Source organism: Sapajus apella, unplaced genomic scaffold (assembly GCF_009761245.1).
Source record: "Sapajus apella isolate SASKATOON/1434 unplaced genomic scaffold, GSC_monkey_1.0 scaffold96, whole genome shotgun sequence".
Lineage (NCBI taxonomy): Eukaryota > Metazoa > Chordata > Mammalia > Primates > Cebidae > Sapajus > Sapajus apella.
In genome coordinates this window covers 2168361-2195826 of record NW_022437036.1, presented here as the reverse complement: position 1 = coordinate 2195826, position 27466 = coordinate 2168361, and the positions used below count along the sequence as shown (strand labels likewise).

At 53.6% G+C, this 27466-nt stretch overlaps 1 protein-coding gene across 1 annotated transcript in view; it reads right to left on the bottom strand.

Moving 5' to 3' along the window:
* Positions 1-27466, bottom strand: part of TAF4 (TATA-box binding protein associated factor 4) — a gene marked incomplete at its 5' end in the record, with an annotated part of 73994 nt that overhangs the window by 15304 nt on the left and 31224 nt on the right. Inside the window, 8 exons of the mRNA XM_032257118.1 lie at positions 654-768; positions 1210-1357; positions 3843-4088; positions 4852-4941; positions 6341-6463; positions 7245-7364; positions 9924-10043; positions 11443-11603. Of these exons, the coding sequence (XP_032113009.1) occupies positions 654-768; positions 1210-1357; positions 3843-4088; positions 4852-4941; positions 6341-6463; positions 7245-7364; positions 9924-10043; positions 11443-11603 (1123 nt within the window). The remainder of the gene's footprint in view (positions 1-653; positions 769-1209; positions 1358-3842; positions 4089-4851; positions 4942-6340; positions 6464-7244; positions 7365-9923; positions 10044-11442; positions 11604-27466) is intronic.

Genomic DNA, 27466 nt, shown 5'->3' with positions numbered 1-27466 from the left:
AGCATTTCTTTTTATTTTCTTAGAAACAGGGTCTCACCCTGTCACCGAGGCTGGCATGCAGTGGTAAAACCACAGCTCACTGTAACACTGAACTCCTGGGCAGAAATGATCCTCCCACCTCAGCCTCCCAAGTAGCTGGGCCCACCAGAGCACACCAACAAGCCTAATTTTTTATTTTGTTTGTTTAATAGCGCTTCACTCTGTTGCCCAAGCTGGTCTCAAACTCCCGGGCTCAAGTGATCCTCCCACCTCAGCCTCCTGTAGTGCTGGGACCACAGGCGTGAGCCACTGCGCCTGGCAGTGCAGCATTCTGAGGGTTCTGAAGCTGAATGTGTGGAAAGTGAAGCATTCTCTGCGATGCAAACAAGGAACTCAAAATACTACGTTATATTTAAAAATGAATTTTAGTTCATATAAAAAAAATCTGTTGATTTGCTTTCTGGTTGTGTATGAAGCAAAACCTCTTTGGGCCAAGTCCACAGGAAAACGCACTTGTGTGATGGTGAGGTCACAGTGCGCGTGGGGCAGCCACCTCGGAGCTCCCGGCTGCCAGAGCCGCATGGGAAAGACCCACGCATGGGAACGGAGCAGCACGGACTCTGGATTCTCCCTCCTGGCCACGCTCCTCCAGTGTACACAGGCCCATTCCTTACCGAAACGAACCTCCCCCAGGCTCCTTGAGTTTATTTTTCTGTGCAGCAGCTGCTTGTGCCGAGACAGCAGAAAGGGCTTTGGCTCCAGGTAACACGGCGGGTTTCACCACAGGGACTACAAAACAAACACAGTGGAAACCACACGAGGCTTTCATTAGACAAACCATGTGCCTTACAGGCCTAAGGGCACAGCTACCACTCTCCTAATTAGCTACAATAGTTTCCAAAAACTTCGGTTAGTAACTCTAAATTACAGTACAAAGTATAAGCTGTCTCTCTCCAGCATTTATTTTCCTGTATTTCATCAAAGTTTTTTAAGTGCAGGAATGATTACAGATGAAGCAGCTCACTGTTGGTAAATGTGTAAATCACATTGAAAATCACACTGACAGTGGGGATGGTTACAAAACACGGCAAATGAAATTAATGCCACTGATCCAGACACTTAAAATAGCCAATTTTATGATATGTACATTTTATCACAATTAAAATAAAACAAGTACAAGTGCAGCGGCAGCTGGCTCTGGGGGCCGCCCTGGACTTGAGAGGCCCTCACCTGGCTGCAGCGGGTTCAGCTGGATCTGCTGAGGCGTAGTGAGCATGATCCGGCTGTGAGGCTGCCGCAGCGCAACCATGGGTGTCTGCGTCAACGTCACCTGCGGGGGCCGGATCAGGGCTCCTGGCTTCGGAGGCTGCTGGATCACCTGAGGCAGAGCCAGCAGAGAAGAGTGAGCATGCCCCAAGAGGCGGGGACCACCCGGTCCCTAGCAGGATGTTCCTCCCTTCCCTTCCTCTCCACCCCACAAACCCAGCATGGTCTCGGCGTGCCCGTGTGGGCACAGCAGAGCGAAGCAGGAGGAGCAGATCTGCTGCCTAGAAGCTGCCCCTGGGCACTGGTCAGGGCCTGGAGGCGCCAGGTGACAAAGTGATGCCTGCTGAGCTCAGCAACCCAAGATGGGGTGGACCACTGCCTCACAAATATTAGCAGAAGTGACATCGGTGCCTGGTGGCTACAGGTCAAGTGGTTTTACCCGTCTGAATTTTGTTTCTTTTCTTTTTTTTTTTGAGACGGGACCTACCTCTCTCCCAGGCTGGAGTGCGGTGGCACGATCTCGGCTCACTGCAACCTCCGCCCCTTGGGCTCAAGCAATTCACCTCAGCTTCCTGAGCAGCTGGGACTATAGGTGCCCATCACCATTGTCCACCTAATTTTTGTATTCTTTGTAGAGATGGGGTTTTGCTATGTTGGCCAGGCTTGAACTCCTGGGCTCAAGTGATCCTCCCACCTTGACCTCCCGAAGTGCTGAATTACAGGCATGAGCCACCAAACCCAGCTCCCTTTCTGAATTTTCTATAAGAAAGCTGATGGCTTTTCTACTGGAGTGGGGTTAGAGTTCTTAAGTCCTGCCTGAATTTGGCCCTCAAGGGTCTCCACCCACTGCCTCCAGCATGGCCAGCTCTGTCCGCCCAGCTGCTGGGCCCCTCATGGCAGGGCCTACCCAGGTCTGCTGCCAACCTGCCTCTCATTCCTACCTCCAGCACAAGGCAGAGGTCCAAAACCTGGCAGCACTGACCACGGCCTGTGCTCTGGCCCGTCTCCAGGACGCTGGGGCCCAGAGACACTTGTGCCCCTGTCAAAAGCCAATGCTCAAGCCCACAAGGCCTGGCCCCAAACCTCTGGGCCCAGATGTTTCAGAATTTAGTTGCACCTTTTGCAAAGGTGCCTTGGCAGGTAAACTCTATGCTGCAGAACATGTGTGGGGGCCTGGGGAAGCGGCTACAATACAACCATGTCTTCAACAAAACCCGAACACCCACACTGGACAGGAAGAGCCTCAGGACAGGCTCTGCAGCATAGGGAGCCTGCCGTCAAATGCTCAGGACAGGCTCTGCGGCGCAGGGAGCCTGCCGTCAAATCAGGGAGAAGCCCGGGTTTCACGTCCACAGGCTTCAGGGCACAGGCGATGGATGGGATGTCCCAGACCCCACTTGCTGCGCTCTGCAGACTCTGCCCACACAATCAGGCAGAGCCCAGGGATGCAGAATGCAGAGGTGATCCTGCTGCTGAACACAGCTTCTTCTTCTAGAAACACCCGTGCTGCTCGTGTGTGACTATGCTCCAGAGGTCAAAACCTGGCAAGGAAATGTCCACAGACTTCCCTGCTTCAACAGAACCCACCTGTTGGGTAAAGTAGCCCTACTGATGCATGAATAGGGAAGTTCTGTCCTCACACTATACTACAGCAAGGGCATGGAAATCTCTTCCCCTCTGCAGTCAAAAGGAAGGCAAGGAAGCCTTCTCTTTGCTCAGGACCTCAGACCTTCCTGGTGTCCATGCTTCTCTGGCCTTTGTAAGGGAAACTCTCCCTCCATGCCATTTCAACCCTGTTCTCCTCGATAACAATCAAGATAAAAACAAACTCAACTTCAACGGAGCACAGGAACCAACTCCCTACTGGACACTCCTCACCCGGCTGGTCCTGACGTGCGCGCCATCATGAAACACACCTGTTCATGACGGGGGAGCCTGCACTGTTTTATTTTCTTAAGCCATCTTTACAGGAAGAAAGCCCGTCTGACACCTTTTTGAAACTGTGCTTCTACGTGTGGTGAATCCCTCTGCCCGTGAACGTGCTTGAAACGTAACTCCTCTGGCGAAGACATCCTTCCTCTATCTGCAGGGCAAACGTCATGACTACAAAACCAAGAAAGCCAGATCCAAACTGCACGTAAAAGACCCACTGTGACCAGCTGCAGCTTCGCCTCCCAGGACTCATCTAAAGCACCCTGTGCTGTGGCTGCTGCCTGTCTCCAGTCTCCGCCCACCTGTCCTGGGCAGGTGCCTGTCTTACGCTGGGACCGCTGCTCCTAATCCAAGAGAACATCCACCCACAAAATCCTCGAAAAACACGTTGCATTCATTTACACCAGTCACTAGGCAAGGCAGGGACGTGCCAGTGGCTCAAAGCCACTCAAGTATTTCATTTTACTGAGAAATAAAATACAAAATCCCAGGGCCTCAACCTCTGATTTCTATTTTAACTATTTAAGGTAATACCCAAGCTTCCTCTAGCAGGAGCCTTCCTGCATGCTTGAAAAAGGTTTCTGAGCCATGGCCGATTTATCTAAGAGGCTGGAGGGAGCAGAGGCATGGCGGGCTGTGCAGACGAGGAGGCGCGCCTTCCATACCAGCGGCGTGGGCTGCCCCTGCTTGCCGACGCCGACCTGCGTGGGCTGCGTGAGGCTGAGCACAGGGGGCTGGAGGGCACTGGTCACAGTGGCCGCCGTCTTCCCGGCCGTGCGCTGGACCGAGCCACTCAGCACCACAGCCGTGAGCGCAGTGGTGGCCTGCGAGGCGGGCGGCGGCTGCTGCTGGCTCTGCTGGATGAAGGCCGCGGAGTCGGGGGTCAGCTGTCTCAAGGCAGGTAAGCTCCTCTGGGTGGAAAGACAGACACAACGGGTCAGGGGTCTGTTCATGCGTCGGTTTTCCGTGCTTAAATATTCAGAAATATCAACTTTTACAGAAAGTTTTGGAGCTGAATAAGATGGATCTTGGCCCTCACAGCAGCGCATCTGGATGTCAGGGGCCAGGACCCCATCCTGCCCTCCCACTAAGCGGGATTATTCCTGATAGCAACTGTCCAAAATGTGTTTAAGAAAACAAACAAAAAGAGCCATATCATTAAAACACTTCTTAAAATATTTTAATATCGCTGGAAGAGAAGATTTTGAAAGTTCTCAACACATGGAAATAAGTGCTCAAGATGGCAGACCCTGAGTGCCCTGACTCTATGAGTGTAGTAAGACATAACATGCACCTCATAAATATGTACCAATATGTGTACTGATTTTTTAAATGTCCTGATACCAGAGATTACCCAACAGAGACAGCCTGATGCTCTTGAAAACCTTGGTCCTATCCAGTTTTGCAAACACTACCCCATTCCCCATCCACCTCATTTTCCGGAAACACACACCCCTCATACCCCCTTGCACACGACAGGACAGAACAGCAAGGCCACAGTGTGGGGAGCTCCTGCTTTACAGAAAAAACCTGACATTCTGTCCCCAGGCAGTGTGCCTGGCCCCCCACCCAGCCCCTGCCCTGCAGGCAGCACAGGCAATGCTTGCCTGGTGCATCTGCGCCCCACCCCTCCCTGGCCCTGCTGCTCTCGGGCACCCAAGCCTTTGAAATTACCTTCAGGAAAGGCACAAGGTAAGGTTGAGGTGAAGAATTAAGTTCTCGGTATAACCTGCTTGTGAAATCTTCTGCTTCGATTTTTCCATCCTTAAAAATAAAATCCATGTGGAAATTCTGCTGAATGAGATTCCACACACACTTCTGAATCCCGCATCGCTCTGGTCTCGTATTTTATGGCTGATTCCGCCCCGAGCTTCACTGGACAGAGCAGACAGGAAAGTCTGCGTGCTACACCTTCCACAGGTACACGCGTGACAGGCGCTCACCCCGGACACCATGGCACAGCCAGCTGCGAACCACGTCTCCTCCTGGGAGGGTCACCTGTCTACTTCTCGTCTTTTCCCAAGTCCCCTAATGCCGGATTTTACTCAACGTTTACCAGGCACCTACTCAGTGTCAGGCACGTTGCTAGGTGGCAGCTCAGCCTAAGAGTAACTCCATGATCAAAGTCAGCACTGCAAGCACAGTGCTGCAGGTCACAGTGTGTCAGGGGCCACGCAGACGGGATCCAGCCAGTCAGGGCATCAGCGCCGTCAGGAGGAGACAACATCTGCGCTCACCCCTGCAAGCGGCCAGGGTGCCCAGAGCCCACAGTCAGACACAAGGGAGCCCAGAGCAAGAGGGGCGGAACCTGTTCCAGAAACAGAGGGCAGTGTAGCATAAAGGTCGGGAAGGCAGGTGACCAGGGTGGACAGGTGACAAGGGTGGACAGGTGACAAGGGTGGGAAGGCAGTGCCTGGACTGAATCCTGAGGGACTCGGGAGATGTGGTCAGGTGGGCAAGGAGAAGACACAGAAAGATGGGTCACTCCAGAACCCCAGGCCATCCTGCTGAGGCTGACATACCCCCGGGCCATGAGATGGCCATGGGGTTGAGGAAGGTGGACGGCCGAGAACTCGGTCACGGGTAGAGATTTGGAGCTTGGGACTGTGGGTTAAGGAGAGGGGAGATTGCCAGGAATCCTCCCACCTTTTGGCCAGGGGACAGAGTGCTGTTCACTGCAACAGAGGTTTCAGGGGTAGGGGCGGGAGGGGGCAGCTCTGCCACTGGAGCACGAATGTGCTGCAGCTGGTCTCAGGGTGCAGAACACCTGTTCTACCTGGGACCGCAGACACCGAGGAATTTTACAAGAGGTCACACAGGAGCAGGGAGAGGGCCAGAAGGGAGCTGCCGGGGACCCTGACCAGAGTGCAGCACGGTAGGGGCAGCCAGAGGAGAAGAGAGCCACATATAGGGACACAGGCACAGGAAAACGGTAAAGCCCAAGAGCCCTCCAGGCACCGGCCCCAGAACACCCAGACCCAGAAAGGAGTCTCAGCTAGGCCATATACACCTTGACAGGTGCGCACCCTCCCCTCTGCCTGCAGCCTTCCCAGGTACGCTCCCTGCTGGCACTGGCCTCCCAGCACAGATCACAGCAGCGACAGGTGTCTGTCCTACGCAACGGGCTTTAGGGCAAAGGGAACATAAAGTCAGGGTTTCTCACCAGTAAATTCTGCACGAGCTCTTTCACATTAGCTGCTGTCTCTGTAGACTGCTTGCCAGACGAAGCCAGTTTTATTAACGTAGATAGAAAATTTTTACATTTCTTCACGTTCTCCATGGTTTCCTGGATTAAATTAAAAAGATATAAGTGAAAAATCTTAAAAGGCAGATTTTTATCACAGCCTTTGGTTAGTAAAATATGCATGTGTGTAAAAGATACATGTATTTATTCTCTAAACTTCTTTCAAGAAAATGCACCACCTCTCGGCCTGCAGACGGGCGTGGAACCCAGGGCCATGCTCTGAGGGATGGCCCAGCCACATCAGCCACAGGCCACCGAAGTCTGCATCTCCCTCAGTCCCACAAGGCCAAACCTAGGAACGCAGCTATGCAAATCATCAGAACCGGGAAGAGAAACGCTGCGAAGATGCCCGCCACAAGGACAGGCTGATGCTGACGTAAATGGACACATAGGGAACCACAGAGGAGGTGGCCATTAAAAAGATGTAAAGTCCGCCGCAAAGAAACACTGCGAAGTCTGTCCTGACCTGGGGCCCATTGTTTACAGCTGTTCGTCAGTACAGGTAAACACGCAGTGTCAGCTCAAACGGGCAACAGCTGTTTCACAGACTGAACGCGACAGTCCACCGCAACTTCTTCGAAGGCGGCTGTTTGGGCTTCTGCTATTTGTAGACTTCTGCGTTCTGAGGCCCCCAGGGCCCACCTCATGCAGCAGAGCAGCCAAGCCCCACGCGCTCATGTGGGCCCCAGACTGTTAAGACCCTTCGTGAATCAGGCAGCCAGTGTTCTGGGACAGAAGCTGGCGTGAGGCCTCAAGGCTGCATTTTGCCACCTGCGCGACGGGTCTGACCATCTCCAAAGGCACAGAAAGGAGCAGCTCTTACCGTGGCAGCTGAGGAAGTGGTAGTCGCCCCTGGAACTGTGCGCTGAGGAGTCCCTGTCTGAACAGCCGTCGCCGTCCCGAGTGAAGCCGTCTGGGCAGCACCACCCAGAACGAGCTGAGGCTGCAAGAATCCAAAACACAAGGTAAGTGCATCTTGTGCCACCACCCAGCAAGGGGAGACCAGCCTCACGCCCAGTAAAAGAAAATAAGCCTCCCTGCTGCCGCCAGGACGCCCAGGCAGCCAAGGGCCCCGACCACCTGCCAGCCAGCTGGACGGGAGAGTGCCCTGTGCCCTGACGACTGCAGCCCTGAGCTCCTGAGGAAGGCCTGATTTGCACCTGCATCAAAAGTGGACGTTCATGAAGCTGGGCACTGCAGAGACCCTGGTCCTCAGAATGCCATGGAAAAAATCACATGCTGACCAGGGTAAACAATCCTAATAGGCAACTCAGATCCCCATCTCTCAGAAATCAAAACAACAAACAGAGAAAACTCCATCAGCCCAGGGCAGAGGCCGGCGAGAGGGCACTCAGGGCGCCACAGCCGCAGCCTCCCACGGGGGAGGGTCCCCAGCTCCCTACAATCGCCCAAACCCACCTTCCTTTACTCCCCAAAAGTGAGTCTCAACAAGAAGCCTCCCATGAAAGGGAGTTTTCAGAGCAGATTTGAGCAATGGAGGATGGGTCCTCAGTGTCAAACTGTCAGAAGGGAGGGGCTGCTTTGCTAAACAAATGAACAGCCAGACAAGACTCCAAAAGGGGGCTCAGACAACTCACTGGCCCGTAGTCAAATTCCTAACATTTCCATTCTACGTGAATAATCAAAATGCAAATGTTTACTGACATTTTAAACTAGTACTTTTCTAATTTATAATTCTAACCATCAACATTTTCTCTCTCCAATTTTTTTAAACACTCCTTTGCAACTTCTGAAAGCAGGGGGCAGTGTAAGCCCTGAGAACGGCTCCCTCCCAGCAGCAGAGAAGCTGCTCTGAACCAGCCCCGCTTCCAGAACGGTGCGGAGGGGCTGTGAGGAGGCAGCGGGCGGAGGGGCTGTTTGTCAGTCTGTGTATCCTTTCCCTTCTAACAATAAGCATTGATTTTTTTTTTAACTGAAAAACATAAAATAAAAACCTCCAGTGAAGAAAACATAAAAGGACAATCGAGCTGCTGCTTCCAGATGCCAGGTGTACCCAGGACCCACCTCACTTTCGAGAGTTTTCTTCCCCATCAAAACTGACTGCTCACACTGACTTCTGCTCCTAGGAACACACATCTCACTCAGACGATATCAGATTGTGTCTGCCACTAAGTTTAATGCAAAAACTTAACCATAAGCTGCACTACCATCTCAGAAAAGTCACTGTAACCAAAAATCCAGGCGCCAATCAGAGCACAGGGCTGAGCAAGCTCCTTCCGGGAAAACTCCGAGGGTGGGGCCCGCACCAAAGGCCAGCACGTGTCTCCCTGGCACCGAACCGCTCTTCCACCCACTTTCAGCCACTGCACCCACAGCCAGCCAGGACATGACTCAGTGAGGGTGGAAGAGCCAGGGGCCTGGGTCTGCCCCCAGAGTCCACACCCCCTGGGCCTCAGCCTCCGTTTCACCACTGAGAAATGGGAGCAGGGCCTGCAGCACTGAGGCAAGGACTCTGGATCTGTGGGTAGCACGTCCTGCCCCAGCGCCTGGCTCACGGCAGGTGCTTCACTGGCAGTGACCTACGCCACAAAGACCTATGCATCCATGGACGCTCACAGACACCAGGAGCAAAGAAAACCCCGAGAGCCACTGTTCTCCCAGCTGCTTCCCCTGACTGCCCAGAGAAGGCTGCTGCCCTCAGCCGGTGCATCTGACCAGCCAGCCCATTCCCCTCCACACACTTCTGCTGCCCTCTCCAGAACAGCCTGACCCACACACAAACCCTCTGGGCTCTGCGGGCCAAAGGGAGCATCAGCACCACCAGGAGAGGGGCCAGCACCCACTCTGGAGCACGCTCCCCTTCGCAGATGAAAACGCTGTTCTAGAAACCAGCCGCCACCAGAGTGGATGCAGAACCCTTCTAGAACTATGCTCTCACTACAAACAAGGGATGTCAGTGGCTGGGTGGCAGCATGGCATGGCAGGGCAGGCACTGTGCAGGCAGCATGGCCGGAAGTGAATCCCAGAAACTCCCTCACCTCAGCGTACATGCCTCACTGCAGCTTAGAAAAGCAATGGCATCTACTTCCCAGGGTGTTGTGAAAATTACAGTCACGGTGCCTACAACAGTGAGAATGACATCTCGGCCACATCCGCCTCAGCGACAGCTGCTGTCCTCACGGTTACACTCAAGACCACACGTGCAGACACACACACTGTCCTCACCGCAGGCTGCTCCTGCTTCAGACATGCCTTACGATCAAGTATTAATAAGGAGATAGTTTTAATACTTCCAGCATGGTGGAAAGCTTCAACAGTGCTGCTGGTGTTAAATTCTGTGTGACTAAAGAAAAGGAATCCTGACTTATCCCATGTTGGCGGTCAGAAAAAAAGCACTTTCTTCATGGAGCACCTTCCTCCCCAAATTTGACTTAGTATCCAGCAAAAAAAAAAAAAAACTCCTAAGGCCTGATCTTTGCATCAAAGAATCCGCACTTGGTGGCCGCTCAGTCTCAGTGGATCTGCTGCCCGCTCCCCTCACCTGGACGCCGGGCGAGCGCTGTAGGGTTGCGCTGGGCTGCACCGTGGTCTGGGCCTGAGACACTTGCTTAATTATGGTAGTTGGGGTCACCTGCCGGGCAATGATAGGTGTCCCAGGTGCCTGAAAAATAAGTAAGAGTCACCCAAAACAAGCACGAGTGAAAGGAATTCACCCACCACAATACACAGAATGACTCCTTCCATACAGAACTGGTACATCCCAGTGGGTCCACAGGCTCGTCCATGACATGAAATGAAGCCACTACCATTCTAAAATCTTCTCACTAAAGAAACAGTGTAGCATTTTCCCACACTACAATAAACACACCATTAGGCTTCTTAACGAAGTCTACAAAAGGTCATCTCTGAAGAATGCAGGTATCTGGAAATCAGTCCTCGCACTGCTGTCTTATGATCTTATTAACAATCACTAAAAAGGAGGCAAAGGCAGATGGCCCGTCAGTGCCGCAGAGGGGAAGAGAGGTGGCCACCGGGGACAGCGGAACACCACAATCCTGAGCCCATGAAGTTGGTGGGAGAGAGACTGACACGGAAAGAGCGGATGGCAGACTGCAACGTGATGCCCACAGTGCAAGTGAAGCCACGAGTGTCTTCTGCTGTGTCCCACTCAGCAGACAGGCGCTGCAGACTTGAGGACACCGTTCTGTGCTACTTCAGATGGGGGTGGTCTCCGGCAGCCTCCAGCACGTCCGTCTGCGTCCCTATCTATGGGACAGAGGCACGACTCCAGAGGGTACGCAGGTCACGTGGGTGGCAGGAGGAGAATGTTGGTCAAGTCATTCTAGTCTTCACAAACCTGCCAGGCCGTTCAGAGCAGCAGGGTCACAGCGCCAGGGAACATGGCAGGAGATGGAGCAGGAACACACAGCGTGCAAGCACGTGCAGGTGACAGCCATGGGGCTAGACACAGACACACGCCGGGAGAGGCGAGTCCTGGGCACTCTGCTCTCCACGTCAGAATCCATGCTCCCTCCCACAGCTCGGGAGTTGGGAGCTTCGGCCCTGAAGGCTTGCAGTTGTGTGCGCGGCCCTCATGCGCCCCTGACAACAGCAACCACCCCCACGCGCACGCAGCCACTCCAGGACTCTTGGTGCCATTAACTGCCTCCACGTGGCGCTGGTGGCAGTCCTGCCAGTGGAGTCCTAGCACAGTCTTTTGCAGATGAGGGAACAGGTACAGGAAGGTGAAGCCACAGGGAGAGAAGGGAACGGACCGGGGCGGCCAACCCTGGACTGTTCACTTTGACCACACTCGGCCGGCCCTGCAGTGGACTACAGGAGCCGGTGTCTCCGAGCTGGACACAGCCCTGCCACCAAGAGGAGGACAGGAGGACAGCGCCGTCACAGGCCCATCCCAGACAGGAACGGACGCCCCCCACACTTCCCAGTCCTCACTCCCACCCACGGCTGTGCCTGGGCCTTGCAGGCTTCCCCAGCATGCGTGGGGAGAGGGGTTGGGCAGGGAACGGGTTTGCGCTCCAGGGCACACGCGCACTCACCTGTACGGTGGAGATCTGGACAGGAGGGGCACTTGTGGGGGTGGCAGGGCGGGGCGCCATGGTGGTCTGAGGCTGGGCATGGGCCTGTGCCTGCATCTGGGCCAGGGCCTGCTGAGGGATCATTAACAACTGCCCATTCTCACTTCGGACGAGAACCATTCCTGCAGACAAAGGAGAACCGGTGTCAGGGACGCACCCACCCAGAGCCACGAGACGTGCCTGGCCCTACCCAGGAGAAGCCGGCAGCTGTAAGAAAGTAACACAGGAAGTCAAGTCTTAAACATACAAATCCCCCAAATTCAAAACATGCTTGTGAATCAACAAGTTATACAAGACAAAGAAACTGACAAGGTTGTTAGAAGGCAATTAAACCAATGGCACCCGAGCCTTCGTTTTATAAATGAGCCGGTGAGCAAGACAATGTAGTGATGGCTTCCACCGGCCACACCATGGGCCCTTACACCCCCAACTGGCCACACAGCCCACAGACATGCCAGTCTCCTTGCCCCCACTTCCTGCCCGTGCCATGGCCACGTCTGCTGGGCTGGGCCTAGAGGGCACAATCCTGTCTATGGCCCACACTCCAGGAGTCTCCTAGCCTGCTGTGCTGTGACACCCAAACCCAACAGAGAGAGGGTGGGCCACGAGGCTCCTCACCGGAACCCTCCTCTCAGGAGGCGGGGCAGTGCCGTCCCCACACTGCTGTGACACCCACAACATAGGCACAGGGATGCGACGCACCCGGGGAACCATTCGCCCTTCATGGTCCTCGAGTGAAATCACAGGACAGCAAATCCTACCAGTTAGGTTTGGCACTCATTTTAGCTTCAAAAAACAGCAACCAGTTATATCATAAATTCCACTAGAACAGTAACACAACTGTCCAACTTTTAAATTTAACTTCCCATGACAGAGGTGGGGATGCAGCCGCCGCAGGAGGGCTATAAACATCACGCTCTTTCCCAAGTGAAGCCTCCGCAGATGGCCCAGCACCACACAGCCCGGCTGAGAAATGAAACCCGCACAGCAAGGCACCGCCAGCGGCTTTCCCATCCACCCATCGCACACTGGCCAAGCCACAGGACTCGGGGAGCGGCCACTGCGTTTCACAGCCTCTCCTTCCTCCCTTTACGGAGAATGGAAAATGATACCCTCAAAGAAAGTGAAGTAAGGCCTGAAAACCTCCGGTTGGTCATCACAACAAATGAGCGTGGGCTTCTTCCTCCTGGGCTCAGAAGCTGGGGCACTCTCAGAAGGTTTAGGAGTCTGTGAAGCTGTTGGGCCCTGGCTCTTTTGAAACTCAGCATGCTATCAAGAACAATGGTGACGCCTCTCCCTGGGATAACATCTAAAATTCTTGATCCAAAAACCACATTTGTGTCCATTAAGAAAGCTTTCCCCCCAAAATATCCCTTTCAAAATAAACCATGCTTAAATCAAACAAACAAAACCAAACATCCAGCTGCAGCAAATAACCTGCTGGACTCTCCAAGCATGGAGCTCACAAACAAAGTAACAGCAAAGGCCTCCAAGGCCCCTCTCCAACTCTGTGCCCGCAGCACCCAGAACAGCCTTCGAGTCAGGAGGACACTCATCAGCCACGTAGCCACCAGAGCGAGAGTTCCACTCTCACCCAAGCACTCACAGGCCTGAGACCCCAAAACAAGATGCTTGGTAAACACCCCCATGTCTGTCATGGGTATTATGGAGTGTCAACCTGACGGGATCGAAGGAAGCAAAGTACTGTTCCTGGGTGTGTCTGTGAGCGTGTTGCCAAAGGAGAGTCACATCTGAGTCAGTGGGCTGGGAGAGGCAGACCCGCCGTCAATCTGGGTGGGCACCATCTCATCAGCTGCCAGCGTGGCCAGGATAAAGGCAGGCACGGGAACGTGTAAGGACCGGGCCGGCTGAGTCTTCCAGCCTCCATCTCTCTCCCGAGCTGGATGCTGCCTGCTCTGGAACATCAGATTCCAAGTTCTTTGGCTTTGAGAACTCTTGGCCTTACACCAGGGGTTTGCCAGGGGCTCTCGGGCCTTTGGCCACAGACTGACGGCTGCGCTGTCTGCTTCCCTACTGCTGAGATTTGGGGACTTGGACTGGCTTCCTGGCCCCTCAGCTTGCACACCGCCTATTGTGGGACTTCACCTTGTGATCACGGAAGTCAATTCTAATAAACTCCAAACTCCCCTTTGTATATTCATCTCTCCTTTAGTTCTGTTCCTTCAGAGAACCCTGACTCATACAATGTCCTCAAATCCAACACTTCATTCACTGCATTCAGACACCTGCTCCTCCTCCTCAAGAATTCTGAGAAGCCAGGGTGGGCGTGGTAGCTCACGCCCAAAATCCAGCACTTTAGACGGCCAAGGTAGAGGGATCACTTGAGGCCAGGAGTTCAAGAGCAGACTGGGCAATGTAGTGAGCCCCCATCTCTACAAAAAATATTTTTTTTTTGAGATGGCATCTCGCTCTGTCGCCCAGGCTGGAGTGCAATGATGCAATCTTAGCTCACTGCAACCTCCACCTCCTGGGTTCAAGTGACCCTCCTGCCTCAGCCTCCCGAGTAGCTGCATTACAGGCACACGCCACCATACCTGGCTAAATTTTTGTATTTTTCTTAGTAGAGATGGGGTTTCACCGTGTTCCCCAGGCTGGTCCTGAACCCCTGAGCTCCAGCAATCCACCCACCTTGGCCTCCCAAAGTGCTAGGATTACAGGCGTGAGCCACTGCGCCTGGGCCAAAAAATATTTTCTATTCGGGAAGCTAGGGTGGGAGGATCATCTGAGCCCAGGAGTTGGAAGCTGCAGTGAGCTATGACTGCATCACTGCACTCCAGCCTAGGCCACGGGGTGAGACCCCATCTCCTAAAAAAAAAAAAAAACCTCCCACAGGAAGTGACCATGTGACTTCAGGCAGGTGTAACGTAGCCTCTCAAGGCATTGAAAATACCTGTGAACCAGGCATGGGTGGTCACACCTCCTAAGCAGAACTGAAGTTCGCTTCCAACAAGCAGCATGTAGGAGGCGCTGTCTCCGGGGACTCTTTCTTGTCCGCCTCCCTGATTAATGACTGTGCCAAAAAGCAAAGTCAGACACTGTGTGATGATCTGAGGACAGTCAGAACACCAACGGCTGCTGTGTTTCCAAGATAGTCTCACAGTTCTGGGTCCTGTGAGTGCTGCTTATGGCCACTCCTTCAAGCAGACAAATAACCCAGGGGCATCTATTCACACCACAGTAAAGAAGCGCAACTCCGTCCAGACATAATTAACTGAAGAGTAATCGACAGTGGCTATGGCAGCACCTGCCCTACAAAAAGCAGTCGCCCCTCGTGCCTCTGCTTCCCTCTCCGTAGCTGCAGCAGGGTGCAAGTGGCAGGTGTGGCCCCGCCCTGCCTCATCGATGGGACCTCAAGGCTGCGGAGGGTTCTGCCCGAGAGCTCCCCAGGGAGAGCTGCAGGGACACTGGTCTCATTCCCAGCCATCCTTCGAGAGAGGAGCCAAGGCTGATGGGGAGGAGGGCTCTCAGAGACAGAAGCACAACCGGCTCCACACACCCGGCCCTCCAGTAAGGGAGGAAGACATCAAGCCTGCAACAAGAAACACGACACCCGTCCCAAAGACCTCAGAGTCCTCGTCCTGCTAAAACAGGCAATTCCAGGTGGTGACAGGATGGGGCACAGCCCCAGAGGTCATTAACAGTTAAGGTCAAGAAGCTGGGGCCTGGGACCCTGCCTCCAGACCAGGCCACCGTGGTCGCCAGCTCTCCCACCCCGCACCTCCCCGGCTCACAGCCCCTCTCTCTGCCCCACTCCGCCTTCCTGGAGACTCCTTTGTGGCCTGGCCAAAAGCCCACGGCAGCCGACGTGCACACACCACCACCACAATGCATCCGTGTCCAGCTGACCACCACAATGCATCCGTGTCCAGCTGACCACCACAATGCATCCGTGTCCAGCTGACCACCACAATGCATCCGTGTGCAGCTGACCACCACAATGCATCCGTGTCCAGCTGACCACCACAATGCATCCGTGTCCAGCTGACAGAAGGACACTGGGGCTTCCTTTTCCAACTCTCCTACCATCTTCCTTAGCATAGGAGGAAGTGTTCTTCACAGAAAACTGAAGAGACGTGGAAAAGTACAAGAACAATGGAAACCTCCTGAAGCCCCTCCCTGCATGCACACCTGCGAGCTCATGCACTTGGAAGCCGTAAGGACCTCGGGGCTACCTGCTGCTCTGTCCCCTCCTGGCTCCCCGGGCACACTTCCCATGGCAGTAAACATTCTTCAGAAACATAATCGTCTGCAGCTACATACTATTTCATGCAAAATGTGTTTATAATTTCCTTTTGGTGAAAATTTAAGCTATGTTCTATTTTTCATATGGTAAAAATATAGATTTTGAAACTAAAACAGTGTGAAGCTCTCCCCACTATCCCAGCACGTCAAGGCCACACTGCTTGAGGTGTGCAGTGCTGAGTCAGCAGTGCTGCCAGCCGCCTCCCTGGGGAAGGAGCAGCCTGCACCCCTCTGGAGCCTGGCCAGCGGTGACCAGGGCCTCCCCCAAGTCTTCCAGGGACCCACATTGCCCCCTCAGCATGCCACCACCAATTCCCACAGTGTGAGTGAATCCCACCCTCTCTAAGGAGAAACACCAGGGTTCTTACCCATGACAGCTTTCCTGATTCCTTTCATCAGTAACACTTTCACTGTACTTGAAGCCAAAATGTACAGCACGCGAAGCTGCACCATGGACACACAGGCACCTGCAACCTGGGAACCCCCATTTGTGGGGAAACATGTCTGACAGGTGCCGCAGGCCGCCCCACACTCTCAGCATAAACCCCAGACCTGGGCCTGCAGCTGTGAGCTCCGCCCTGGCCTCCTGAGGCCCGGCCCTGGCTGCCTCTTGGACCTGCACCGCCCACACCGGCTTGGCTCTGTCTGTCGCTCTCCTGTGCTGCCCAGGTCAGGACACATCCCTCCACAGAGGTCCTCATTCACCTCTGCCAAAACCCAGAGCTGTCACTATCCTGGGTACCCAAGTCACTTGGGAGCATGGTTCCAACCCCGCCTAGGAGGGCAGGCCCCCTGTGGATTCTCAGAGGGGCGTTTCCTCTCTCCCAACTCATAGGACAGGCTGCCTGGACCTCTTTCCCCTCTGCTGGTGGGAAAGCCCCTGGTCCTGAGGGGCTCTTAGCATCAACTCTCCTGAGGCTACGGGGCTCTCTCCGGCACAAGCATCAAGGTACAGAGCCAGGCAACGAGCAGCTGCCGAGTCCCGCCTCAGCTGCCGAGTCCCGCCTCAGCTGCTGTCCAGCTCCACATCTGAGCCCTGCTAGTTTTCCTTATTTTCTAGAATGCTAAACTCTTCAATTTAAAGAACACTTATCCAACTTCCCCAGCCCTTCTGGGTATCTGGTAACGGGAAGGTCTGTTCTCACCATCAGTGTCACAACTCAGTACCAGCCCCTCCACTGGATGGGCAAAAAGCCAGGGACCACCGGCCGCCCGAGGAAGGCCCAGCATCAACCCAGACACCAAAGCAGTCAACTGATCAAAGTAAGTGAGAAACCCTCTTCAAAATCACAAAGATTATCCAATACGACAGTCAAATTAAAAACTCCTGGGATGACCAGATGATAGCGCTGAGGCATTCCCCCTGAATACAGCACGGAAAAAGAAAGAAAAAACTTAGAAGAACAGATGAGAAAACGCAAAGGAGCATTCCAGAAAACCCAACAGGTGATCAACAGAAATTCTAGGAGGAGAAGAGAAAGGAGAGCAGTTGCTAGAGCCCGCGTGAACGTGCAGAGGGAGGCGCACACCGGCCTCACCGCAGAAGCCAGACCACTGGGAAAGAGGTGCTCCCCCGGTTTCCAGGGGAAAATCAGAGATCCCACCCACAGCACAGGAAAGTAGAGCTCGGCCACCCTGAGCAAGGCACAGAAACGGGAACAGATGGCGGGTGCCTTTGAAACCCCGTGGGAAATTACCTTCCACCTGGAACTCAATGCCAAGCCAAACCACCCACCAAGGCTCAGAAGTAAATAAAGCCATGTCAGACACATTAGGTCTCAAAAAGCGTATATTCTGTAAGAAGGGAGAAGTCGCTTAAACAAGGGAATAAGTGAAGAAAGCAAAAGATGGGATCCAGGGAACATGGGGCTGAAGCCAAGAGAAACAAGGAGACTCTCAAAGACGAAGCGGAACGGAGGAACAGCCGTGGCCAGGAGCAGGGTCCGGAGGGCCGGGGTGCTGGGGCTGGCTGTGGGGCAGTCAGCACCAGGGAACCCGCAGCACTTTCAGTCATGGAGACACAGCTGCCTGGACAGGAAGCAGAAGCAGCACAGCGCCTGGCTCGAGTCAAACAGATGTTCACGGCCAAGAGCCGTGCGCGCCGAACGCGAGTTCGCCAGGGCTTCCTGGGCTGGACGGGGGCTCTGCGGACTGCGGCTGGGCGGCCGGACTCCCTAGCTGACGCTTCCCTCGGCAACCTCAGGAGGCGGCTGTACAGGCAGGGCCACGTGAACACACGTTTCCAAAGTGGTTCCCTCTGAGAGGCAGTTAAAAAGGGGGTGGGGTGGGCCGGCAGAGTTTGTTTCTCACTGAAAGCTCTGCTCTTCAAAACAGGCATATGATTCAAGCTTTACACTTTTTTTTTTTAAACGGAGTCTCGCTTAAAATTTTACTCTTTTAAAAATTTTTAAAAAAAAAAAAAAAAAAAGGAAAAAGAAAAAAAAGACAGCCGGTGCCTCAGACGGCGATGGGGAGGCACTGTGAGCAGCAGCTGCTCCGTGAGTGAGCGCACCCTTGGGTAGCTGGGCGGGCCCAAAGCCCGGGAGGACGCAAGGAAACTCAAGCACACAGCTGCCAGGCCAGCGGAGGATGGCGGAGGAGGCAAAGGGGGCCGTCCCAGGCCCCACAGTCTTGGCGGGGCAAGAACACCCGAAGATGGGCCCCTGGGGACACAAATGTAAGAAAATCCCTCCGTCCTCTACCCAGCTGTATTTATGACGGTATCACAAAAGCGTCTGCACCATGGAGACGTATGCAATCAGGAGGTGGGTGGGCCTGCTACAGCTTCTATCCGGGAGAACGCAGAGAACGGCTGGGCCGTCAGTCGGCTGCCCTCACCCTCACTTCTCACCCAAGCATGGAGAGGCAGGAAGAGTCAGGGCTGACCGCAGGATAGAAGCAGCCCCACTGGAAGGCCCAGAAAACACAAACAGAGCCACCAGCAGGCAGTCTCATCCCTGCAGAGAGGAGCATGGTCCTCAAGGAATAAACTACCAAAGAGATGAGCAAAAGTGATGGTTCCCTGCAGTGAAAAGGGGTGGCCTGACGCCTGAGGGTTTACAGCTCCATTTCCCTCCATAACGAGGACACTCGAACCCACTGCATGTTGCCAGCTGGGACCAGTGGCAGGCAAGACACACATGGTGACAGCCCAGATGTGGAAAGGGCCCTCCAGAATCCAGTGCACTCTCCGTACGGAGGCTGGCTTTCTCTCTAAGTGGGTGCTCGTGCTGTGACAAATGCATGGCCGCATCTTCCTTCTAACCTGTTCTGGATAAGGCAAGCGCTCTCTCTCCCACCTCAAGGGGGTCGGCAGGCGTAAGGCCCAGAGCAAGGACAGCACAGAGTTACGTGTGCTGCCCGGTGCAGGCACCAACACCACCGCTCCCTGAATACTCCGCTAAAGATGAAGCTTCTGACGCAGCTCCTGGTCCAGCCCTGGCAGCCTCCCGCACACCACAGATAGTACTGTAAAGTCATGAACTTTGATTCATCCTCCCCTAAAACTACAAAACACTGATTAAAACAAAAACATGAACAAATGAAGGGATGTGCTCTGTGTTCATGGGTCAGGAAATTCAAGATGGTTAAGATGTCAACTCTTCCCAAACTGCAGAAGCAATGCATCCCAAAGTCCCAGCAGCCTCCTGTGTAGAAACTGACAAGGCGATTCTAAAATTCATACAGAAATGCAAAGGTCTTAGAGTAACCCACATAACTATAAAAAAGAACAGTCACCCTGGCCACCGTGGCTCACACCTGTAATCCCAGCACTTTGGGAGGCCGAGTGGGGCAGATCACTTGAGCCCAGGAGTTCCGGACCAGCCTGATAAAACCTTGTCTCTACTAAAAATACAAAAATTAGCTGGGCGTGGTGGCACACATCTAATGGTGTAATCCCAGCTACTCAGGAGGCTGAGGCAGAAAAATCGCTTGAACCCAGGAGGCAAAGGTTGCAGTGAGCTGAAATCACACCACTGCACTCCATCCTGGACAACAGAGCAAGACTCCATCTTAAAAACAAAAGAAGAAACCTCCATTAATCTCGGGGCCAGGCTCACACCTGTAATCCCAGCACCCTGGGAAGCCAAGGCAGGCAGATTGCCTGAGGTCAGGAGTTCGAGACCAGCCTGGGAAACATGGTGAAGTCCCATCTCTAGTAAAAATACAAAAATACAAAAATCGGACAGGTGTGGCCGCGCCTGTGATCCCAGCTACTTCAGAGGCTGATGTGGAGGACTGCTTGAGCCCGGGACACAGAGGCTGCAATGAGCTGAGATAGCTCCACTGCACTCGAACCTGGGTGACACAGTAAGATCCCTGTCCAAAAAAAGCTCCAGTAACCAGGACAGCACGGTGTTGGTGCAAGGTTAAACAGATCAACACAGCCGTGCAGAGTCCACAACAGCCCACACACAGATGGACAAAGGCAATTCAGCGGCGAGGACAGGCTTCTCACACACTGGAACAACTGGGCAGACACAGGCAAAACCCTGGGCCCACACCCCGGAGTGTGTGCCAACAGCAACTCAAAATGGATCAAGGCCTCAATGTAAAACCTAAAACACTAACACTTCCAGAAGAAAACAGAAGAACATCTCTTTGACCTGGGATTAGGCAGAGAAATTTTAGATACAACATCAGAAGCACAATGCATAAAAGAACAAATGGATAAACTGGACTTCATCAAAATGGCAATCTTCGGCTTTTCGTAGACAGTGACAGAAAATGAGAAGACACGCCACAGAACGGAGAGAATCTTTAGAAAGTGTCCATCTAATGAAGAGCTCGGATCCAAAATATATGCAGAATCCTCAAAATTCATTAAGAAAACAGCCCAGGCTGGGCGCAGTGGCTCATGTCTGTAATCCCAGCACTTTGAGGCTGACGCGGGTGGATCACCTGAGGTCAGGAGTTTGAGATCAGCCCGGCCAACATGGTGAAACCCCATCTCTACTAAAAATACAAAAAAATTAGCTGGGCATAGTGCTGCCCACCTGTAGTCCCAGGAGATGGGAGGGCAGGGGAGGGCAGGGCAGGGGAGGGGAGGGGCGGGGAGGGGAGGGGAGGGGAACAAAATGATCCAATCTTAAGTGGGCAACTGAGTAGACCCTTCACCAAAGAAGGCAGATGGATGCAAAGGGGCACACAGAGAGAGGCCAACATCATTAGTCATTAGGGAGATGCAAATTAAATCCCTAATGCGATACCACTACACACTCACAAGAATGGCTAAAAATAAAAAGACCAGGTGCCATCCAAGATGTGGAGCGGCCGGAGCGCCGGCATGCCGCTGGTGGGAGCTGCTGTGAGAGCAGCTGTGCAGCTGTTTAGAAAGTTAAACATACTCCTCATGTAGGACCTGCCATCCCACCTGAGGAGTTTACACAAGAGAAAAGCAAGTACGTGGCCTTTCAAAGGCTTGTGCACGAGTCATTCCAAGCAGTTTATTTCGATAGCCATAAATTGGAAACAACTCCAAAGTATACCAAAGAATGAAAGTATACACAGTTTCTGGCATGTCTGTAATGGAAAAGCACTCAAATAAAAAGGGAAGAACTACTGACACATACAACACGGACGACTCTCAAATCATCACACTGAGTTGACGCCAGAAAAGAGAAAAAGTACACACCGTGTAATCTAGCTTGGCTCTGCACGCCATCAAACCTCATCTCCAACCGTAATCCCCACGTGTGGAGGGAGGGAAGCCATTGGATCATGGGGCGGCTTCCCCTATGCTGTTCTCATGACAGCAAGTGAGCTCTCACAACGTCTGACGGCTTCATAAACGGCAGTTTCCTCTGCCCTCCTGTCTCTCCTGCCACCTTGTGAAGAACGTCCTTGCTTCCCCTTCGCCTTCCGCCATCACTGTAAGTTTCCTGAGGCCTCCCCAGCCATGTGGAACTGTGAGTCAATTAAACCTCTTTCTAAGTTACCCAGCCTCGGGCACTTCATAGCAATGTGAGAACAGATTCATACACTGTCTGATTGCATTCATATAAAATTCTAGAACATGCAGACTCTCCTGCAGTGACAGAAAGCGGACGGGGCAAGGGGTGTGGGAGGGAATGGAAGGAAGGGCTAGGGAAAGGCAGAGGCCGTGCTGGGTTGGCAGGGTTCACCATTCTGACCCTGCGGTGACGGCTTCATGTGCACGCACAGCTTGTCAAAACTCACAGAACAGTCTCTTTAAATGTGCTCAGTTTATTGCTGTCAACCACACCCCAACAAAGCTCTTAAAACACACACACATATCCCTTAGGATAAAGGTACAAACCCCCCATCCACAAACAATGAAAAGCATAGTTTTAATTCTCTTCTTCCCACCATCCTTCCCGAGTAAAAATCACTGCCAGGTTCACAGCTAGTGCACGGCCTTCTTCCGGCAGCCCTGCCTCTGAGTAACACTAGGAGCTGCCCAAGAGTCACACTAATGACTCCATTCACCACCACACACAAAAACCGGCCCCGTTCCGTGAGTTTTCCTCCATCTGACCCCATGCACAGCACAGGGACGTGAGTGAGCTGTCAATGGCACCACCAAGCAATCACAACCTCCGCACTGCCTTTTTAACAGAGTATCTTACTGAGGAGCTCAGAGGATCAAACAGCCGCAGGGGTCCTCAGCTCCCCACCTCTGAATGAAATTGCGTGTTCAGGTCTGCGAAAAGTAACCCCAAGCTAGCACCTTTCGTGGAAAAGGGTATCCCAAAATGCTGCAGAAGGAACGGTGGTCAGGCCTAAGGAGCAAAGCACAAAGCGTCGGCCCTGTGGGAGCTGGCCCCGGCCCCCATTTCCATAAAGCCCCGGTTGGACGCGCCGCATGCACCCTCTACGCCCTCTGGAAAGCCAGGCTCCACAGAAAGACGAACCCAAAAGGCCACACTCGGCACGGGAAAGAACAGCCTCTCCTGAAGGATCAGCGACTCTGCTCTGCAGGTGGAAGGGCCTGGATGGGGCTTCCACCAACCCACCCACAGCTTGTTGCCACCCTGGGCTCTGATTCCAGGGTTTCTCCTTATTCCTTAGGTGGTCTGCACAGCAGTCAGCCCATTCCCTCATCATTTGGCCAAATTTCACACACATGCAGTGGCTCACCTTGGAGCAAAGTGAAAACACCAACCCGTGGCCACTTCGACTCATGATTTGTTTCACTCGTGAAACTCTCTGTGACTCAACAGGGATGCTTACCCTCTGCCTGTGTACAAAAGAACTATGTGCAAATCAACACGAAAGAAATGGCGACAACACACCAAACTCCAAGTATAAAGGTTTGCCCTGAAGTTTAAAAGACTGTCTTCCACCTCAAAAGGCAGGGGCACCACACAGCACATGGTACGGATGGCCAGATGCGGTTCTCCAGGTCCAGTGCAGAAACCTGGAAGGGAAAGAAGTCTGCAACCCTGAGGGCCCAGCAGCATCGTCAAAGGAGCGAGGTGCAAACCCCAAACAGGCGCCGTGACTGACAGGGCCTGCGGGAAAAGACTCGCCCGCCTTCGGCCTCCACGACCCCTCCTCCTTGCACTCACCTCCCAAAGCACAGCCAGGCTTGGGAGAGACGCTTTTCACAGCCACAGGCCCTGCTGTCACTTGCACTGTCCTGGGCTCTGCCAGCCTCTCTGGCCACTTTCCTCTGTGGCCCACCCCACGCCCTGGCCCAGACCTGGGCACTTCTCCCTCTGCTTTCTCCGTGGGAAGCTTCTCTGCAGCCATCACCTCCCACCTAAACCCCAGACCTCATCACCCACTTGCTTCCTCACCACAGCCAGTTGGAGGGCCCCACTTCCCTGTCACAGCAAGCGCCACCACCCCCTGGGCTGCGCATGCCAAAGCCCAAGACTTCCATGGCATCTTCTAACCCACACCCCACTGCCACCAGGGCCTAACCATCCCAGCTCCCAACTGGCCTTTAGGCCTGATCCTCCATCTTCAACACTGCCACCCTAGTCTAAGCTGTCACACCTCTCACCTAAGAGAAGACAGCATGCCCAAGCCTCCTTGTGGGAAGGCAGCAATCCTTCCAGAACCTCTGGTGCCTTCCCACAGGCCTCAGGAGAGGAAAAGTGCAAGCCCCCCGGGGCGGCCCTCACCTCTCTCTCTCTGCAGTCTCACCTCACAGCAACACTGGACACAGCCAGACGCCCCTGCCCACCACCAGCCTGGAACCTTCCTTCTTCCCTCCCACGCATCACCCTCCAGAGCTGGGCCTCCCGAGACCTCCCTGGCGAGCACACCTCTTCACATCTCCCACTTGGCATTATCGCAGTTGCAATTTTGTGACTGTTGAGTGATTTAGTCACTCTCAGAAGTCTGTCTCTCCTCTCAGTGCAAGCTCCTGGGCTCAGGGGCTAAATCCTACATTCACACAAATGAACAAGACTGGAGAAAAGCTTAGTGAACCTACAGGTGTGCCGCGCCCACCCAGGCCCATCCTCCTCCCACCGTGTACTCCAATTCCTTACGTGTCTCTGTTTCTCCTGCCGACCGCAAAACTTTACTACTGGAACTACGTCAAATTTATCCCTCTATATTCAGAGCAGGATAAAATAAACTTGGCAAATAATTAATTTTCTATACTGGATTCCTAAATAAATCATTACTTTACGAACATGTAAATCACATACTCCTTCAACAGGTGTTCATGAAACACTATCATCAAGCCCCGGGCACACGGCAGAGGGCACAGTGGGCACGGACTGCATCACTCTACACACATGGAGCAAATAAACAATGACTGAGAAGCCGCCTCCCGCCTGCCCTCACTCCCTCCATTCCCAGCTGGGTGGGTTGCTCCCCGCTAGCCTCGTAGACACATCCCTGTCTGGGGCGCAACCAGTTGGCTGGAGTAGGAATTGTGTCACTCTGAATTGCTTTCCTGGTTGTAAAAGCAGCTGAGTGGGTTTCTAAGCCATCTGACTGCTCACAGCCATCCCTTCATGGTGCAGGGTCTCACACGCGCTCCGCTCCTGCAGCTGAGCCTCCCTAAAGCACTGGGCAGAGGCCTGGACACCCAGGAGCCGCACCTGCTCTGGGATGCTGGAGGTGCTAAGCGGGGGCCATTCAGAGTGACCAACAGCGACAGACCCACCCCATACAGGGGTTCTGGTCTTTTTTTCCTGCCAGGACTTCTGCAAACCCAAACAAAGCCCCCAAAATTGTTAGCTCCTCAAATTCTCTTTAAGTTAACTTTAAATGGCTAAGACATTTTGGTAAGAATACTTTAGGAAATTACAGTTGATCTTTGAACAACATGGGTCGAACTTCCAGGGTCCACTTACGTGCAGGTTTTTTTCTACCAAGCAAGGACTGAAGGCACAGCACTGACAGAATACGAAACCTGTGTACGCGGGGCTGACGTGTTCCACGCCTGGGCTCCACCGGGAACTTGCATGTGCATGCAGGGCCCTGGAACCACCCTGAGAACACTGCAGGGTGACTGCATCTGGCACGGTCACTTCAGAAAAGTCTTAACACATGGACACATCTCCATGAACAGGTACAGTGCACGTGCGTGTCTGTCAAGCCACGCGCGGGGAACAGAGCCCTGCTGCAAACTTCAACCCAAAGCTGCCTCTGAAAAGCCTGTGAGCAGCCTTCAGTGAGGCGGGCATCCACCTGACATCTAACACAGATATCCTTCCCCACGGCGAGCTCACATTCAAGAGTACCATGAAGCATTCTGCCCAAGCCTCCGACCACACTCAACAAAGGCACAGGCTTGCATCCCCTAAGTACCAACCCTGTGTCAGCTACAGGTTAAAACTGCTTTGCTTAAAACTTAGGATCTAGGGAAGTACACAGGTGTTTGTTGTACTCATTTACTCTTTTAAGTTTGAAATTTTGCAAGATAAAACTCAGCGGTAGGGACTGCTTTGCTATCTAGACACGCAACTTTGGGTGACATGATCTCTCCACTTGGGGGGATGGGCAAGGGGAGTGACAAGGTAGACAGGGGGACTCCTGGTAAACTGACACAGAAGCCCTTCACCGGGAGCCCTGCCAGCTCTGCACTCCAGGGCCCAACACACACACACACACGTGTGCGCGCGCATGCGCGCGCGCACCATTCACCCCCTTGTACTTGGGCTGCTGTGGGGAGCGGGGTGAGGAAAGCCTAGCTCTTGGCCTCCAGGAGCTGACAGTCTGGTAAAGAATGGGAATGTAGGCTGGGTACGGAGGCTCGTGCCTGTAATTCCAGCACTTTGGGAGGCCGAGGCGGGCAGATCACAAGGTCAGGAGATCGAGACCAGCCTGACCAACATGGTGAAACCCCATCCCTATTAAAAATACTAAAATTAGCTGGGTGTGGTGGTGCATGCTTGTAATCCCAGCTACTCAGGAGGCTGAGGAAGGAACTTGAACCTGCGAGTTGGAGGTGGTAGTGAGCCAAGATCATGCCATGGTACTCCATCCTGATGACAGAGCAAGACTCTGTCTCAACATTTAAAAAAAAAAAAAAAAAGAATGGGAGTGCAGGCACAGCTGACCAACAGTGGTCAGGGGCAGCCTTAGGGCCGGGCAGGAGGGAAGAACAGTGTGCCGCAGGGGCATGGTCACAGTGAAGCTGCGCAGGTGCGTGTTAAGAGTTGGCCAGGTGGAGGAAAGACACACAATGCCAGCGCAGCGAGGCCAGGTGAGCAGTGCATCGGGCCAGAGCCCCAAGAGTGGTGTGGCAACATGTGCACAAAGAGAGGAGGCCTCAGAGGCCTCTGCTGCCCTACAGGGAGCCAAGTCACAGGCAGGGACACCAACAAGACTGCCACGAAACTAGACACCTGCACCTCCACGGCGCCCCGTCACTTCAGGCAACGAATCTGAGTTTCTGGTGTCCTGGATGGGATGACGCAGCAGAATCAGTAGTGTCACAGACGTCACCACCCAGAGTCAGACATCACAGCCTTTCCATGCAAAAGTCTAATACTCATTTAGATTCACTTTCATGTGTAGACAGACACGCAATTTAAAACAGCTCTGAAGCATTACAATGATTTTCCAGTCATTCAATAAGTTAATAAAGTTTACCCGGCACAGCAGTGCCCATTTCTACTTTTTCTTTTCTTTTTTTTTGAGACGGAGTCTCGCTCTGTCACCCAGGCTGGAGTGTAGTGGTTTGATCTCGGCTCACTGCAACCTCCACCTCCCAGGTTCAAGCGATTCTCCTGCTTCAGCCTCCCAAGTAGCTGAGACTACGGGCACACGCCACCATACTCGGCTAATTTTTGTATTTTTAGTAGAGACGGGGTTTCACCATGTTGGCCAGGATGGTCTCCATCTCCTGACCTTGTGATCCACCCACCGTGGCCTCCCAAAGTGCTGGGATTACAGGCTTGAGCCACCGTGCCCGGCCCATTTCTGCTTTTTCTTAACCCCCCCCATGGCCTGTCATGCCTCGTGGCACGTTTTAGAGCGGTCCTGAAGCCAGAGCACACACCGGCAGGACGGGCTCGTGGCACGTTTTACAGCGGTCCTGAAGCCAGAGCACACACCGGCAGGACGGGCTGGTGGCACGTTTTACAGCGGTCCTGAAGCCAGAGCACACACCGGCAGGACGGGCTCGTGGCACGTTTTACAGCGGTCCTGAAGCCAGAGCACACACCGGCAGGACGGGCTCGTGGCACGTTTTAGAGCGGTCCTGAAGCCAGAGCACACACCGGCAGGACGGGCTGGTGGCACGTTTTAGAGCGGTCCTGAAGCCAGAGCACACACCGGCAGGACGGGC